Raw genomic sequence first — 18,732 nt, forward strand, 5'->3', positions numbered from 1 at the left:
CTTTGGTCATACTTTTAGCACATTCCCATTTGGGTAATACATGGCCGGTAAGACAAGGAGACACAAAGAATCAGGCTTAGTAATAAGATGCCAACTTTGTTTTGCTAGCATTGCTAAATTAGAAGCATAGAGATCTATGAAGCCCCCCCCCCCCCCCCCCCCCCCCCCCACACACACACACACAATTTCTTTGGGACACATAGACTTCACCATGCTGCTCAATGCATATATTTTTTTCATCAGAATCGCCCCACCAAAATAAGGCCATTACAACATTCATCTATTTGCAAACCTTCTTTGGAATTTTAAAAAACTGACATAGCAAAAACAGGTATGGATTGAATAACAAACTTAAGTAGTGTTTCCTTTGCCCCATCATCAAAAGCTTTTCTTTCCAGCCCTGAATTCACAGAATCATCCTTTCTAACAAGTACATAAAGCTTTGACTTTTATTCAAACCCACAATTTGGGCTTAAAAGAACATTGCACTTTGCATCACTAACTAGTTGTCACGAACTCTCGCGGTATTGGTCAAGATCTTGTCTCAATGAGGTTGCATTAATCAAATCTGTTTTCATAAATATAACAGAATCATCAACAAAAAGTAAATGATAGATTGATGGTGCATTTTTGCACACCTTCGACGCCACAAACCTCCTCTTTTTGAGCCATAATAACCCTTCAGCACAAATAAGGAATAAATATGGAGAAATGGGATCTCCATGTAGGAGGCCCCTCGAAGGCACAAAGCTTTCAGTTTCTTGATCACTGTATCACATGCCGCCTTGAGGATAACAAAGTCTGCATTCAAACCTAACCGAAGCATCATCCTTTCCAAAAAAAAAACCCACTCAACACGTTCATAAGCCATATGCATATCCAATTTTACAGTACAGTAACCTGTCTTGCCAACCTTTGTATTTTTCAATTTATGCATACACTGATAAGTCAACAGAATATCCTTAATTATCAACCTCTCAGGAACAAAAGCACTTTGGACAATCGAGATTACCTCATCAGGGATACCTTTGAAACGGAGAGTAATCATTTTTTAAGATAACCTTGTACGAAACATTGCATAAGCTGACTGGGCTATATTGGGAAATTTTCTAAGGCGTGGCCACCTTGAGAATAAGTACTATAACAGTATCATTCCATCCCTCTGGAATTTGCTTTGGATTTATTGACTCTAAAACTTCACTTGTCAAAGCATCAGCAATTTAAGTGCCAACATTTTCTTAAAGAAAGAGCACATGTAAGCCATCCGTATCTGGAGCCTTCATATCTCCTATTGAGCACAGTGCTTTCTTCACATCTTCTGCTGAGAAAGGCTTTGTCAAAGGTCAAAGCTTCATTCATCTCCAGTCGCAAAAAAAAAGCTTCATTCATCTCCATGGTGTTCGGTTCAAGTATTTCCGTAGCAAACAATCCAGCAAAATAACCATTAATAATAAGGTTATTCAAGTAAGCCGTGCCGTCTCTCCAGTTACCTAAATCACCTTTCAGCCGGCCGATCCGGTTCTTCTTCCGCCGGGCCGACACAAAATTCTGAAAGTATTGGGTGTGGTTGTCCCCGAACTTGAGCCAGTCAATTGTACTCCGTTGCGCCCATTGAATTTCTTCCAATTCTAAGTGTTTTTCAGTTTCACCAGCATGGTCTCTGTGTTTGTGAATGTTTCTGACGTCAAGTCTCCCCTAAGGATTTCGTCCAAGCCTTGCTGTGCTTTTCTAAGGTTATTCTTTGTCCTCTTCAACGCACTACGACCCCGTCTGTGCATGGCACGACAGAGCATGGCCAGCTCGCTCAACTAGTACACCATCGAAGAAAACGGAGGCCGTTTCCACAACACCCGGACTTTTCCGTGGAAGAAAGGCGGAAAGAGACGAGTCGAAGAGGTCATACACGATACGTAGTACATGCATGTCGCCATGCCGTGCATCTTGGGCCACGCCGGAGTCAAAGTGTAGCTAGTCTGATTAGGTAGGCAGGGCGCAACACGACCACGTACACGCAGGCGGGCTGAGAACCTGTATAAAAGGGGGCGTAGTACAGGTGCGGCTGCATAGGCACACACCAGCCTAGTAGCATTGGAGAGCAGCAGATAGAGAACTAGCTAGCAGCAATGGGCAGGCAGGATGTTGCTTCCATGTTTGCCGTTGCTCTCTTCCTCGGAGCATTCGCTTCTGTTCCTACAAGTACGTACATTCTCTCATGTTCTTGTATTTTTCTAGTATCTGCTTTGCATGCATCCAACTACTATGAGTGTGGTCACGAGGCAAAGCAAATCCATGGAGCCGTTGAAGAGTTCCTCTCGTCCCAAGGTTTTTAAGAAATTTGAGTGGACACAAACATTTTTGTTCAAAAAACTGCAGTGCATGTGCAGAGGAATTCTTGTAAAAGGATTCCAACGAGATTCTTATAGTATAAATCCTACGAGGTTTCGTATCACAAATCAAACATGTGAATTATTTAAGGCGACGCATGTACCACTTGGAGATATCATAACATGTGTACGATTCAATGGATGGTAGTCCTCCACGTCAACTCCTAGGATAGCTAAACGGATATGGCACTATTATCCGCATGCAGGTGTGCACTCCGTCGGCGTGTGCTACGGCGTGATCGCCAACAACCTCCCGCCGGCCAACGAGGTGGTGCAGCTCTACAGGTCCAAAGGCATCACCGGCATGCGCATCTACTTCGCCGACGCCAATGCCCTCTCGGCGCTCCGCAACTCCGGCATCAGCCTCATCCTCGACGTCGGCAACGACCAGCTCGCCAACCTCGCCGCGAGCACCTCCAACGCGGCGTCCTGGGTCCAGAAAAACGTCCGGCCATACTACCCGGCCGTGAACATCAAGTACATCGCGGCCGGCAACGAGGTCCAGGGCGGCGCCACGCAGAGCATCGTGCCGGCCATGCGCAACCTCAACGCGGCCCTCTCCGCGGCTGGGCTCGGCGCCATCAAGGTGTCCACCTCCATCCGGTTCGACGAGGTGGACAAGTCCTTTCCGCCCTCCGACGGCGTGTTCAAGAATGCCTACATGACGGACGTGGCCCGGCTCCTGGCGAGCACGGGCGCGCCGCTGCTGGCCAACGTGTACCCCTACTTCGCCTACAAGCGTGACCCGCAGAACATCAAGCTCAACTACGCGACGTTCCGGCCGGGACCCACGGTGCGGGACGACAAGAACGGGCTGACCTACACGTGCCTGTTCGACGCGATGGTGGACGCCGTGGTCGCCGCCCTGGAGAAGGCCGGGGCGCCGGCGGTGAGGGTGGTGGTGTCCGAGAGCGGGTGGCCTTCGGCGAGCGGGTTCGCGGCGACGGCCGACAACGCGAGGGCGTACAACCAGGGGCTGATCGACCACGTCGGCGGGGGCACACCGAAGAGGCGCGGCGCACTGGAGACGTACATCTTCGCCATGTTCAACGAGAACTTCAAGAGAGGGGAGCTGGTGGAGAAGCACTTCGGGCTGTTCAACCCGGACAAGTCGCCGGCGTACCCCATCCGGTTCAAGTGATCCAGTCTAGTCTAGTCTAGCTAGCTTACACGTATACGTACCTAGGTCTTCAATAAGCAGCACGTACGTACACACGTTTGACACGTACGTAGATCGATCCATGGGAGAGGGAAACCAATGACTTCCTGTTCCTGGTGGTGTTACATCATCATATGAATAAAGAGATGGAAGCAGTTACGATTTTGTGATCCATATGCTTCCAGCCATGTTGTAACGTGCGCCTGCCTCGGCCACGATCGATGAGTCCACTATGCCGGCCACTCGATCGCGCGCTCGCCGTTCCGTCGGGTCAAAGGGACTTCCGTTGCGTGCGCGCTCACCCACGTACGTGATGGGTCTCACCGTTTCTTTAGTGGAATTATTTCGCACGAGCTGACGACGGAACCAACAGCAATCGCGACGATAATGAGATCGACGTCTTCGTGAACCGGGACTGGCACGCGCCGTCGTCTTAAGTTTGCCGTACGTGGCCCGCGTCGCCCACCTGAGCCGACGTATCTAACAAGAGTGTATGGTTGCATGTTTCACGTACGTGGGCAAAGATCATTCCTGAGGGGGCATCCGAACAGGCGCAAGGGCATCTTCAACACGTACCCTAGAACACACATATTGTAAAAACTAGGTTAACCGTATGCTTCTACTAGGGACGGATTCATGTTAATATAGGCACCACGGATACAAGGTTGTTATGTCGTGGATTGACCTCCAAGTCATATCTCAACAACATAACCAATTACATGTTTATCTATAAGGCTAACTAACTTATCTCTAATGGTTTATACAATACCGTATGATACATATTTCAACACTCCCCCTCAATCACAACTATCCAAGTTGAGATTGTGTCTAAAAGATGCTAACTGCTGCACTGACAGTGGTTTAGTAAAATCATCTGCAACTTGGTCTCTAGTAGGTATAAACCTGATGTTCAATTGTTTGTTGGCTACTCTTTCATGAACAAAGTGATAATCAATCTCTATATGCTTAGTTCTGGCATGGAAAATGGGGTTACCGGACAAGTATGTGGCACCAAGATTATCACATCATAGAGATGCTGCCCGTGGGTGTGGAACACCTAATTCTGTCAACATATTTTGCACCCATATAACTTTAGCAGTGGCATTTGCTAGTGCTTTATATTCAGCTTCTGTGCTTGATCTGGATACAGTAGCCTGCTTACGAGCACTCCAATAAACTAGATTGCTACCCAAAAATACTGCAAAACCACCTGTTGATCTCCTGTCATCAGGGCACCCTGTCCAGTCTGCATCTGAGAAGACACTTACTAGCATAGAGTCTGACTTACAAAGCTTAAGCCCATGGCCCTTCGTTGCTTGGAGATACCTGACTATTTTTTCACAACTGTAAAGTGTACACTAGTAGGAGCATGCAAGAATTGACAGACATTATTTACTGAGTATGAGATATCTGGTCTAGTCAATGTTAAATACTGTAAAGCTCCTACAATGCTTCTGTACTTGGTAGAGTCCGCTGGCTCAAGCTCCTTTCCATCATGAAGGGACAATTTCTCACAAGTGGACAACGGTGTGGGTGATGACTTACAACCCTGCATACCTAATCTCTGGAGTATGTCCTGCACATATTTCTCTCATGGTAGCACAATACCATTTTGCATATATTTTACCTCAATGCCAAGGAAGTAGTGGAGATCACCTAAATCCTTGAGGGCAAAGTCCATACGCAAATCCTTAAGAAGAGCTTCAACTGCTTGGGAAGATGAGCTTGTGACAATTATATCATCAACGTAAATAAGCATATAAATAGTGACCCCATTGCGATGATAAAAGAACAGAGGAATGTCCCCCTTTGAAGGCACAAAATCAAGTGACTGCAATTTTGAGGACAACCTATAGTACCAGGCTCGCGGTGCTTGTTTTAGGCCATACAAGGCCTTGTCAAGTTTGCAAACATGTTGTGGTAGGCGTGGATGCTAATATCCAGGAGGTTGCCGCATAAACACTTGCTCTTTCAGAACACCATGCAAGAACGCGTTCTTCACATCTAGCTGCTGCATGCACCAATTTCTAGATACTACAACTGAAAGGATTATTCTGGTAGTGGCATCTTTGACTACAGGACTAAAAGTGTCCTCGTAGTCAATACCATACCTCTGTTTAAACCCTTTTACAACCAAATGAGCTTTGTACCTGTCAATGGTGCCGTCAGACTTTCTTTTTACCTTGTAGACCCACTTACAGTCAATCATATTTCTGCCATTGGCAGGAGGCACCCGTCGCCATGTTTTGTTTTCCATAAGAGCAGCATACTCTTCATCCATAGCAGCTTTCCATGTAGACTCACCAAGAGCCTCATCCAGAGTTTGTGGTTCACCTGTAGCACATAAAGAACCCCAGCGAACACAGCCATCTTTGTAAACTTTTGGTTTAGTAATACTGCTTTTAGACCTGGTATGACGTGATTCAGGCGGACGTGGAGCTGGCCGCGAGATTTGCTGTTGAAGGCGATTTTGCTTAGGTGAGATGTCGGATCCACCAGCCGCAGAAAGATCCGCCTCGATCCGCGTGTAGCAAGTTAGGCGACAGCAGCCGGGCGTCCTCCCCAGAACTGCCATCTGGCAGTTCCTGAGAGGTTGCATGCGCGGGTGCAGAGGAGGGCGCACTACCGCCCGTGTGCAGCGCCCCACTCGCCTCGGGTGTGGGAGAGGGCCGACCAAACCCGCCTGACGCTGGCGCCGATCCCGGAGGGGATGCGCCTGGTGCGGCTGCAACGCGCGATCCCGAGGAAGGACTTCCACCAGAATCAGCGTCGGGATCGATGCCCGGATCCTCTGTGTCACCATCTGTTTGCTGCATAAAATCAAAAGAATTTTCGCCGATTTCTTCGCCAATTTCCTGCACACTTGCAACAGGGTTGTGAGACATAGACATATGATCATAATCTACTCCTCCCCCTGGTAGAAGACTCGGCATAGTTAGAAGGTGAGATGAAAGGAGGACTAATTCTTCGTGCGGGCCGTAAACACTAGAGCCCACGGCAGCCGCTTCCCAGCAAGCTTCGGCTTCGGGGGAGCCTTGGTGGCGACGGTGGTTGGTTCCGATGTAAGTCGTAGGCACAGACAACCTTTGGCTTTTGCCCAGCGGTAGAGACATGCACAAGAGGGACGACTTGAGGGGTAGACGGAGATGCAGGGAGGCTGGTGGTCGCATCGAGGATGCCTTTCATGGCTGACGGCGGTCGCAACTGCAGGAAACGTGGCCGGGAAAAGATCCTGCGCGGATGATTGACTTGACGGCGGTCGTTTTTTGGTAGTACGGTAGGTTGAACCTAAATATGGGTTATGGATAGCAAAATTTAAGCAGTTACCAATTTTTTGTGTCCATGCAAATTTAAGCACTCATACATATGCGCATACACTCACCCCTATGAAGGCACCATGCATGCGGATTTTGGTGTACTATTGGAGACGTTTTTTGCAAAAGAAAAAAAATCCAAGAATTATTATTTTTAGTCTTTGAGGCCAATTCCTCCCCCTCGCTCGCCGGACCTTCTCTGCTCGCCGCCGTAGCAAACATTCCACCTGCGGCCGCCTACATGCTACATCCACACTCTTACCGCTGCCCCTACTCCTATGCCACCGCCTCGGGCACGCCAATACGCCACCACTGTCCGGCCGAACCCTCATCAGGCTCCCGCCAGTCGGAGCTACCGCCCTTCGCCAGGCGCGTCCTCGATCTCATTTTTCGGGAGACCACACAACCGACGGTGGATAGATGCTGGATTGTGGGCACGCTCCCGGTGCCTGTCTCCGCCGTGCCATTTCCAAGCTCACCACAGGAGTCCTCGGCGACCCCGCCCGCCTCGGATGGATGGGCCGCCGCCCGCCATGATCCCGCTTCCACACCTGACCCAGCGCTCTCTCTCCTCGTGCCTACCTATGGCCTCCCCATCCCACTGACAGCAAATGGTGATGACTCGGATGTATAGGGCGAAGGATGGCGGGTAGTCGTGCGTGGCAACCGCCTTCCCACTTCGAGCTCTTGGCCCCAAAGGTCCAAACTTACTAGCTACTCTGCAATGGCACCCAGTAGCCAGAGTATGTGATTAGAAATTCCTCACTGGTTCTGGTACAACATCAGCTAGTACTGCCACTGCTATAATACCTTTCTCTGTGGTGATTTGAGCATCTATGGCATTTTTTTGTGTTTGTTGATATCAAGGTTTTGGTTACCGAATGCGGGATTTTTACCCAGGGTGACCAGTAAACATGGTTACCATAGTTACCACGAAATTTCAAGCAAATTCTGAACGAAATTTGAATGAAATTTATAATTTAATTTTGAATCCAATTTTTTTTTAAAATAGATATAGGTAGCACTTGAACTTATGCTTATCATAAAAGAGCTACTAGCTGAGTAGAACGTTGTCTACGCAAGTGCTGTGAGGTGCTGCCATACTTTACTATACATTGAGCGTTTGAATTCAACTAATTCAAAAAGTTCGATTTTTTTTCCTCGAAATGACCATTTACCGAGGGATGGCCGAAATATGTGGTAACCATGGTAAATCCTAAAATTTTGAGCGGACAAAAACTCTGGTCTTGATATATGTCGTATGTTCTTTTCAGCATATCATGTTCAATTAATCAGTTGGACGCTTGATTATAGCTGTTGGTGTGCCCTTGGCTGGGTTACCCGATTGCATCATGAGACTGTCTTCAGTTTCCCATCTATTGTTAGCACTTTGTCCAAAGTGATTTTTATTAGCTTAAGGGGGCCTAAACTTCTGAAATTGGTTCTTACCATGCTGCTTTCTAGTTACTGATCAGTGGATGCACCATTTTGTGCCTACTGTGAGAATCCATTTTAGTTTATTCAGTTCGCACGACAGCAATGAAACATGTCAAAGGCTCAAAGCTATGTACAATGAAATGATTTTGAAATTGCTTAATATGGACATAAAGCTAAACACATCTTCTGAATGAGTTAGAATAAATGAATAAACAACATCCATTGATTTAGAACCGCCATAGCCAGCGAACATTCGCTGGGAGGCATGGCATTTGCCAACATTTTTTGTGGCAAGTTACTTGTCGGAGGGTGGCCAATTTTGGCAGAACAAGGATTTGTTGCAAAATTTGTGTGTTTGCTTGAAGAAATTGCCATGCTCTGCACAGTATTCTTACGGTGAAAAACGTTTGTTTTGCTATCCTGTCCCAGCGAACGTTCGCTGAATAACATCACGATTGATTTATGCAGAAGCCAGTGGTTTAATCTCCTTTCCGGAAAAAAAATCCAGCATGGGTTAGAAGTTAGAAGACACCTGCAATATCGTTTGGGTATGAGCTTATAGCTTGATGTTTTCAGGTTCAAACTCTCTATTGGAAATTAGGCACCCAAGATGGGGTGTGTCAGGACATAGTGAAGGCCAGATACTAACGAAACCATTCTGTTGCTTCTGTTACGCCCCGTTTTTCGGACTCCCCGTGTTGGAAAAACTTGTTGAAAATCAAAGAAGTTTATATGGCTGGGAGGAAAATGGATACCAAGTCTGGGAACATAACTAGACTATGGAAAGACTCCATTAATGGGCTGACCCCGTTTATGGAACAGTTTCCTCGCTTATTTAGTATATGCACGGACCAAGAGTGCACGGTGAACTGCCTACCTAGGGTGGACAGGAATACCTTCTTTAGAACAAGGCTTGACCCTGAGCTTGTGGGTCACTGGGAGTCAATTTGTAACATGGTGAATGACCTGGGGCTCACACAGGAGAGTGATATTGTTTACTGGGGGCTGAATAAAACAGCTCGATATACTACTAAATCGATGTACAGGTGGTTGGAGAAGCCCCTTAGTGGGTGTAATTTCAAATGGATTTGGGAGGCAAAACTTCCTCTTAAAATCCAAATTTTCCTATGGCAGATGTTCCAGAATGCCATTCTTACCAGGCAAGTGATGAGATCTCGCCGTTGGCCTGGTAATCCGACTTGTTCCTTCTATCGGGAGATAGAAACAGCACAACATCTCTTCTTTCGTTGCTCAGTTGCCAAAATAGTATGGAGAGCGATTGGGGTGACGCTGGGTACTGATCTATGGCCACAGAACCTTTGGCAATTTTATTCTTGGTGCCATTCTTTCCTCCCTGGTTATGATAACTTTTTTACTGTTGCCATTGTGGCCGTTACTTGGGCAATTTGGTTAGCCCAAACAGAGCCACTTTTGAGAAGAAATTGATTAAATCTCCTTTTGAAATCGTGTTCTCGGTCTGCTCTCTTCTTCTTTATTGGGCAGGTCTACAGAAGGAAGGCGAGATGATGAAACTTCGTGCCGGAGCAGAGATGGTTCGCGCTGGGACCATGGCGCTGGTGAGGATATGTGACGCTACTACAAGAATTGGTGATTGCTGAAGCTAGATGCTGCTTTGCTCTGGGAATATGGCATGATTAGTTGCTTCTTTTGAGTCATTATTTTCTCTTGGTGGTCTTATGGAGGCTCGTTATTTTCACTTGTCCTGATACCCTGGCTGCAATCAGTCTGTAATAGGGCTAGACTATTTTGGCGCTGCTAGGTTTTCGCCCCATAGCATTCGTTTTGACAACGGGCGGATGCAGTGGGTTTTCTAGTAGTGCGTTGAACTCGCTTTCCCCCTACCCCTCTCGTTTCTCCTGATACTATGTAAGACTGATGTATTTCCGTTCTCTGTAATGGAAACGGGGTTAGCCCGGTTAAAAAAAAAGGTTCAAACTCTAATGTGAAAGTAGCAATATCAAGAAAATACGCAAGAAATATTTTCAGTGCAGAAAAATAACATGTCGCCATGCTTGCAAATTTTCCACGCATGACCAAACTACTTTCTGAGCTATATAGCGGCATGCAGTGTTGCCTCTTTGATTTTGGTAAACTGATGTTTTGGGGGAGATGAGAAGTCTGCATGCACTGTTGCCTCTTGGATTTGAGTCATACTTTTGGGAAATACTACTCCTAGTCTCTAGTTTTTTGCCAAATCATGGTAATTAAGGAGGTTGATCATGACATTAATCCTCCTCAGATTTATGTCCTGGGAATATGAGAAGACTGCATGGAGTTCCCATCATAAATGACTTTTGGTCTGTGTGTGCCCTTCCAGTGCCTGGACGTCCCTCTTCATAATTAAGTAAGCCAGAACTAGCATTCCCTTGGTACATTCTGCTATAGCACAGGCGCAGCACCCTTCAGTACCACAGCAACCTTCTTCTTCCAAGTTGCTCTCTTTTTGCAATTTAGTCATGTCCAGGGCCGGCCCTGAGGGGGGGCGGCCGCCCCGGCCCCCCAAATCCAGGGGCCCCCTCTGACCAGGTATGCCGTACGCAGCAGCAGGTCAGATCACCTCGTATGTTTTTTTAGATGAAAAAGTCACCTCGTACGTTGTCATGTTTTCGTCGTTGCGATCGATCCATCTCTCTCGTTGAGATACTGGGCCTAGCCCAATGCGTGGGCGGCATGACCAATGCTGCCGACGCCCTAGGCAGCGCACAACGTCCTCGTGTGCTTTTTTCTTTTCCGTCGTGGATGCCCATCGCCCGCCGCCGCCGCAAAACTTCAGGACCCAATCGCGGCAAGGCCATCAGCCCATCACTGCTGACGCTAAACGACGGCGGCCAGGGAGGAGCACATAGGTAGGCTCGTCTTCAGGCCCTGGTAAGGATCGTTCGCTCTTTTTTGATCGAATCTTGTGGGATTGTATGGATTTTCAGATTTCTTCCCTTGCTCTCGATGGAAAGAATTAGTTACCCTGAGCAGGATTTAAGTTTTGACATCCGAAAATTAGGGTCGTGATGTTACTGTTCGATTTAGAGAAATTATGAGTAGGGGATGATATCTACTAAAGCAGGATTACCACTAAGTTACATCTAATTCTGTACTTATTAGACTTGTCAGTTCAGTTAACTTGCTGATCCATTTTGTGGTTTCGTAGTGATTCTGCAAAATTACTTTTCTCAAAAACATTCAGATGGTCCCTTCCTTTTAGAGAGTTTCAGCATATATCTCCAGGATCAGAGTTGATAGAAAATAATGCCTTTTAGATCTGGAGATGACATCTAGTAATATACTGAATCTTCTGTTCAACGGTTTTCTTATATAGTTTAAGACATTCAACTCATTATCTGTGTTATCTCTAGAGCTTAGAAGATGGTTCTAATGCTTCAGGAACAATATCTTTTATCAAAAGGAACATGTATAAGGAGGCATTGGATGTGTGAATGATGGCTGTGGTATGCTGCCTAATGTGATAGTTATTGTCATACTGTAAGAAGCTTGAACATCTTTTAAATAGCTATATACTCAATGGGAGCTTAAATAGTTTTGTAACTTAAAAAAAATATTGAATGAGATTTATATTGATACCATAGTAAACATAATTGCATCTAGGAATATTAGAGGAAAACTTCAAGGTAAAATATAAATTATTTGATTTTTGATGCAGTTTACTATACTGTTTATTAGTAATATTTCACATATACATACGGAGTATATTGAATATTATTTTGATGTTTATATTGAGGGCCCCCTGATTCTAGTCCCGCCCCGGGCCCCAGAAATCTCAGGACCGGCCCTGGTCATGTCTTTTCTTCTTCTATACCTGCATTGAGTAGCAGTAATTTTTTTTATTGTTGTTTTGCTGGTTTTGCTTCCCTTTTTGTTTCTGCTGATTGTCAAAACTGGTAGGATACAGAAAGCAATCTTGTTATACAATGATACGAATTGCTGAGACTGAATGTTCTATACTTGTTAACCATCAGTGATTTTTTTCCTTTTTAAGAGATATATCAGTGATTGATTACGATCTGCATTTATCCCCCTAGTAGCATCACAAATGGAGCGTAGTGAACTAGTGATCAATAGATCCAGTCACAAAATTATTGCATGCATCTGAAAGGTCAAGACAGAGCTTCTTCTGCCAAGTTACTCTCTTTGTTTACAATTTAGTATGTCTTTTCTTCTTCCACACCTGCACAGAGCAGCTGTATATTTTTTATTATCTTGGTTACTTGGCTTTCTTTTTATTTCAGCTAAATTTTGAAAACTGATATGTAGTATAAAACAGTCAAGTTGTACAATGATAGGAATTTCAGAACCTGACTGTTCTATGGTTGTTAATTATCAGTGTTTTATTTATTTTTTATAGAGATATCAGTGATTTATTTAGATCTGCATGTACCACCCTTGTAACATCACAAAGGGGTCCTAGTGATCAATAGATCCAGTCAGAATAATATTGCATGCATCAGAAAGATCAAGGCAGAGCTTCTTCTGCCAAGTTGCTCTCTTGCTTGGAATCTATCAATGTCTTTTCTTCAAACACACCTTCATAGATCAGCAGTATTTGTAATTTTACTTTATTTCTGTTTTACTTTCTTTTTACACGATAACCAAAACAGATTTTCATGGCAGCATTAGATATGTGTAGTGTTCGTAGCATTTTGTTGCTTCTGTTATTTGTAAACAAAGAAAGTCGATGCTTACCCTCAAAAGAGTTTAGGGCGTAGTTATGAATCTTGAGTGATTTTAGGGTATTACTAGTTGCATTCATCAGGAAAACATGTTGTGAGAGGATGAAGGCTGCCTGTGATGTTAAAAGAACAAGCAGTCGCTATGTTGGTAATTCAAGCAGTTCCCATGATGGCGCTACTCAGTCGTCAGCAGCGGAAGGTTCAGATTCAGATGGAAGCCAGAAGGAAAGCTCGTACTGTTACACAGAATCAGCAAAGATGCCTGCAATATCTTCTTCTGAAGAATTATCGGGTTATAAGTTGTGCCCTCAGATTATTCAGTTACCCTCCAACACATGTTCTCTTACTGTTGAACCTTTTTCACAGCTGGAGACAATCTATCTGTAGACAATTCTGTGGAGTCAGATGATCTGCAAATGGATTCAGATGACTTTGTCTTATCACCACGGTGCTATCTTATAGAAGCACAGAAGGTGAAAATACATGCACTTGTAGAGAAAATTCAATCTAAAATCCCGGTGCTTGTTGTGTGGATGAAGAAGGCAAATGTAACCATTGGCGACCTGGTACGTCAGTTTTATCAACCGCATTTCTTATGAACTGCTCAGTGTCTGTCGCTACTCACAGTTTCTAGTATTGAGTACTATTTGGGAAAGACGGTGTTCAGGTTTGCAACATTATATATATAAATTACTAATCACTTAATCAATATTGTTGTTGCCTCATCAGTTGAAGTCATGTATATGACAACAATTTAGCATTATCAATAGTGTATGTCGCCACTCACAGTTTCTAGTATTGAGTACTTCGGTTGCCAAATAAAACGGCTCAACATTATCCCCAACACATTATATCCCTTTTTAAATTAGGTAATACATAAGGATTACGCGCTCAAGTACTTCCCATGTGAAGCTACAAATATCATACTCCAGCTGCCTAGTAAGAATGGAAGTGCAAATTTTATGTCAGGAAATCAGGCTTGCGTAATAATGCAGGTCGGCGCAACCTTTATTTGGGAAAATTTGTCCGTGACAACTGTGTTCAAGAGGGAGATATCTGCCTCTTTTAGCCAATATCAAAGGTTAAGGAAGAAAGTTTCACATTAATTGTCCGTCTACTTCGGTAAGAGAGCATTCATCGTTCCCCTGGTGGAAGAGGAGGTATGGCACACATGGCTACTGACCGAAGCACATGCGCAAAGACGGCGTTAACAACCCCTGTTAAGGAGGAACCAGCTACCGATGGTATGGCACACACGGCACATAAGACATCATAGAGGAAGCAGCTTGTCTATTTCCCTCCACCATACAGTGTGCTCTCTCTCTCTCTCTCTCTCTCTCTCTCTCTCTCTGATATGACCAAACTTTAGTTATGACAGCTAACCCCTACCATGAGCCTCGCCCCTCCCCCGCCCTCTATAAGTTGGAGTGGCTAGCGCCAGTGCCAGCACACAGCAACAACACGCACAAAGGGCTGCTTATTGTTTAGGGTTGGCGTCCCTCTCTATTTCTTGCAATGCATTGTCGTCATTTCTAAAAGTTCTTCTCTCTTGCAGATCTAAAGATTTCGTTCGTCTTGAGATTTTTCCGTCCAAGTGTGTCGAGGTTTTCATCCTCTCTCTTCCCTCCTCCTTCTCTCTTCCTTTCCTTTTCTTGTTCTTGGATTATGGTTTAGGTTAGCCTCCCACTCTCTATTTCTTTTTTTATGTATGTTCATCTTGCACTGCATTTGCATTGTTAGTCATCTCTAACAGTCCATCTCTCTCTTGCAGATCTAGAGATCTCTCTGTTGGTTTTTTCATCAAGTGCGTTTCTCATCCTCTCTAAAGTGTTCCCCCTCTCTTTTCCCTCCTCTCTCTCTCTCTCTCTCTCTAGCTACAATCCTTTTTATTGTTCATAATTTTTATTAATCCATCTTGTTTGCTCACCTCACAGATGCCAAAGCCGAAGAAAGCCTGGTTTCTTCAAGTAGATAGTTCTGAAACTCGTACTGTACAAACTCCACTTTTTTCCCTTCTCTTTCTGTGGATGCATTATTTATCCACTTGACTTTGTTAATTGTTATTAATTAACATAGATGCTTGAGGCAGACCGAGGATTCCTTAACGACTTGAATCGGACGCAAGACAATCTCAGGAATACACGAAACAATGCGCCAAACATGACGACGGTAATTTGGTTGAGCCCAAAAATGCAACATTTTTAGTGTTTAGGGTAGAAATGAACATACGCTCTCTGCTTACTGTAAACTTTTTTACTTCACCAATTTACTCCCGTGTTCATTAATTATTGGTTTTCCTTACAAAAAATATGCCAATTTATAACACTCAACCATTTAAAAATTAATTAGTGAGTATTTTTAACATGGTCAACCTCTAACACTAAAATAACGATTCAGATAACTCTATTGTATACATTCGACCTTAACAAACATGCCATATGTACCTAATCATTCTCTCTTTTTATATGGTCTGACACACACTTTGGGCTTTCTACTCTATGGTTGCGTTGCTTTGTTAAAAGAAATTTAGCAAAGTTAATTTAAGTGTTGCCATGAAATTGTCAACTAGTAGTATTTATTATTATTACATGCATTTTCACACTATACACCACATGGACATGCCAAACTTTTTATTTTTAGGGTATATTTGGAACTAAAACTGGGGTATTAATTAGGTACGTATGTTTTTCCTGTCTTAAAAGGAAAAGAATGTATTACACCCCCCATCCTAAAATAATTGTCTGAACCTTAGTACAACTTTGTACTAAACTTATTTTTGGATGGAGGGAGCATAATAATTGCCTTGTTCTTTTACATTTAGACCCTCACAATGCAATGCAATTGCATAAAGGTCCATTTCACTTAGGAGCAACTTAAAATTACTTACATATTTTTTAATTGGTCATGGCAAGCCCACCAACCATTTCTTTTTCAAACCGAGGTTCCAAAGGCCACAAACCTTCCATACTCCAACCCTTTGGTGGTTTTTTGGGGAAAGCCAGAGGAGAGGCTTTCAGTACCCACCCACAGATGTGATGTGATGCGCCATGGCCTATGGCTCCATGTGGATGTCGTGGGAATTCAACTACAATCCTGAAGCACATGTACCATGTAGGCCATATTTTTGTACATCAAAAAGCCTTATCAACCAAGAGTTTTAGCTAAGTTAATGACAACGAATGGTAGGGGCATAGAACTTCACAATCTCGTGAAGAAAACTTAGGGTGCTCCATGACCTCTCTTGATGGAAAGGGAACTTCATAGCATTGATGCTGCTGGTGGTATACATCCAGCGCATGTGTTGATCAGATGTGGAAGTAAGAAAGCTACCTAGTCCAACTCGATCCAAACTAGAAAAGTAATCTGGTCGGGCACCCTACCAAAGCAGAGCAGCCTGATTGAGAGCAACAACGAATGGGAGGTGTATCGGATGCAAAGAGACCACGCCCCAGCAACCATAAGTTATACTACGTCCATGTCTTCTTTACTATGGTTGTGTCACCCTGTAACCATAAGCTATACTTCCCCTAGCAACCATAATTTATTTTTGGAAAAGAGATCTACAGCCTGGGTGCATAGATCCTCCTTTTCCGAAAATCTTTCATATTAAGTTGCAAAAAAATTCTTATAATGTTTATGTAGTACGTTTCTAAGTTTGGCCCAAAGAAATAGTAGTACTTGCCTTTTTTTGGGGCAACACATAATATTGATCATAAATTCCTTTTTGTGCCAAATAAATGTATCATAAATTCTATCAAACATATTTCAAAAAATATAAAATTCTATATCTGCAGTAAAAGGCCATGCGTACTTTCAATTTGGATCTTAGGCTAAACTACACATGTTTTTTGGGATATTTAGGTGTATTTTTGGATGTTAGGCTTGTATAATTGTTAAAAGCCAATTAGTTCCCCTATGTTTTCCTAACAAACCACAAAAACTAGACCAAAATTTCTGCTAGACTAGATCTTAATATGCAATTATTCTTACCTAGATGTATATAAGAGAATGTTAGTTGTATAATATTAATTGAAACCACTAAATCTTGTCTATCCAAACACATTTTATTTATTATTCCATTGAGTAAGCAAATGTATTCTAACCTCTAACTGAAAACATACATATGCGTTCATGCAGAAAGTCTTGGGTGGGTTTGTTAAAACCTTCTACTTTGATGAAGAATCCAATGCTGATGTCATTAACGGCACAACACAAATTGAGTATGATCTAGAAATGTTCAGAGAATACCCTATCACAGTAATGGTCTTAGAGAACAAGGACAACTCTAGTGAGATTGGAGATGCAATTGTTGGGCATACTGAAAAACTTTCTGGCTATGGTGGTGACTTAATTGTGCAAGCATATTTCAGTGTGTTTGCCCATAAAATCCATAAATATATAGTGGCCTACGAGCGATTCACTCCGTCCTCAATTCGGGGAATATGCAACCGGCCATTTTTTGCTGTTGATGGCCTACAGCTAGACATGACAGAATATTGGCGAAAAAGGATGAGGTGCAGTGCCTCATCCAATTAATATGTTGACTAATGTCTAGAGATCAGGTTTAGAGATAGCTGATTTATTCTTGTGTTCTTTTGGGATCGTCCAGGTCATTCATACACGGCTCGGTGCGAAATTAGCCATGGTAGTCTCTCGAACCCTACCAGCTACATGACTTGTCATGGAGATCTGAGGATAGTTAATGTGGGGCGAGTTTTTCATGACCGATACGAAGTCGGGAAAGACATGGAGGATCTTATGAATCTTATATCTAGACTATTCCCTGGTAGTTTGACTAAATACGAGTGGGTATCCCTTAAGAATATTCTGCTTTTAGAGCCATGAGGTACCATTCTGCCATATCCCACAACATTGCTTAGCAGTACATGACAATGTGAAAAATTAATTAAATAAAATATGGAAGTTGTAGCCCTAATGCAAGAACTATCTCAAGTGTAGGTAGACTTTGTTACCTTTATGATACAAAAAAAAAGAAATACTTCTATTACTATGTGTTCTTGATGTACCTACTCTTGGAATACTGTGTCCACAGTAACTAATTAATATTTGGGTATGCATGCAGTGACCCAGGAACAGTCCATAATTTCCTCTTATTGCCTTGGGGCACCCAATTTTATTGGGCACCATAGAAGAAAAACTAGAATGCTTTGTAACTCTCCACCAGGCTGTGATGGAGCTGGACGATGTTTTTGGGGAGGGAGCTAGGTTCTCAAATAGGATTCATCGTTACTACCCCAGTTGAGACGGTTCTTCTCTAGCGACCTCTACTAGGACAAAGTGGGTAGTGAGTATGATTTCCGTTTTTGAAGACTTGTTCCGTGGAAAAATCTCTACTACCGCCTCTTCACATTCCGACACGCCAGTTATTTGGAACTGGGAGTAAACTATGACCATGAGACCGCCATATGGGTATCCAATGAATGAGTTCCTATACGACCTTCGATACAATGATTGGTCACCTGGGTATGGTGAACGATACATCTACATCAATAACATTAGGTTGGTTCAGAACCTGATAAAGCATGGAGTTGAATACTGTGAGGTATACACCTAAGCCACATGATTTATTTTTCTGATTCTTTGCTTCTCATTCTTTTTCAGATTCTAATAACTAAACTAGTACTCTCTCTATCAATATTTCAGCAATTTGGGAATCTGAATAATCTCTTAACTGAGATCAAAACTTGTTTTAGCCATAATATGTGTGCTTGCTA

The 18,732-nt window shown here is 43.6% G+C and overlaps 1 protein-coding gene across 1 annotated transcript; it reads left to right on the top strand.

Annotated features, from left to right (window-relative positions):
* The first annotated feature begins 2,042 nt into the window (after nucleotides 1–2,042).
* LOC109784506 (glucan endo-1,3-beta-glucosidase GII-like) lies at nucleotides 2,043–3,715 on the top strand. The gene is made up of 2 exons (XM_020343103.4): nucleotides 2,043–2,196; nucleotides 2,591–3,715. Exons 1-2 carry the CDS (start codon nucleotides 2,124–2,126, stop codon nucleotides 3,523–3,525), a joined length of 1,008 nt encoding a protein of 335 aa, XP_020198692.1. The 5' UTR covers nucleotides 2,043–2,123; the 3' UTR covers nucleotides 3,526–3,715.
* Nucleotides 3,716–18,732: the final 15,017 nt, after the last annotated feature.

The sequence above is a fragment of the Aegilops tauschii genome, chromosome 3 (assembly GCF_002575655.3).
Source record: "Aegilops tauschii subsp. strangulata cultivar AL8/78 chromosome 3, Aet v6.0, whole genome shotgun sequence".
Classification (NCBI taxonomy): domain Eukaryota; kingdom Viridiplantae; phylum Streptophyta; class Magnoliopsida; order Poales; family Poaceae; genus Aegilops; species Aegilops tauschii.

What these genes read in the sequence shown, in the direction of transcription:
- LOC109784506 (XM_020343103.4), top strand. Translation starts at nt 2,124, where the DNA reads ATGGGCAGGCAGGATGTTGCTTCCATGTTTGCCGTTGCTCTCTTCCTC. An exon ending in ATTCGCTTCTGTTCCTACAA is followed by an intron (nt 2,197 to 2,590) that starts GTACGTACATTC and finishes ATCCGCATGCAG; the next exon opens with GTGTGCACTCCGTCGGCGTG.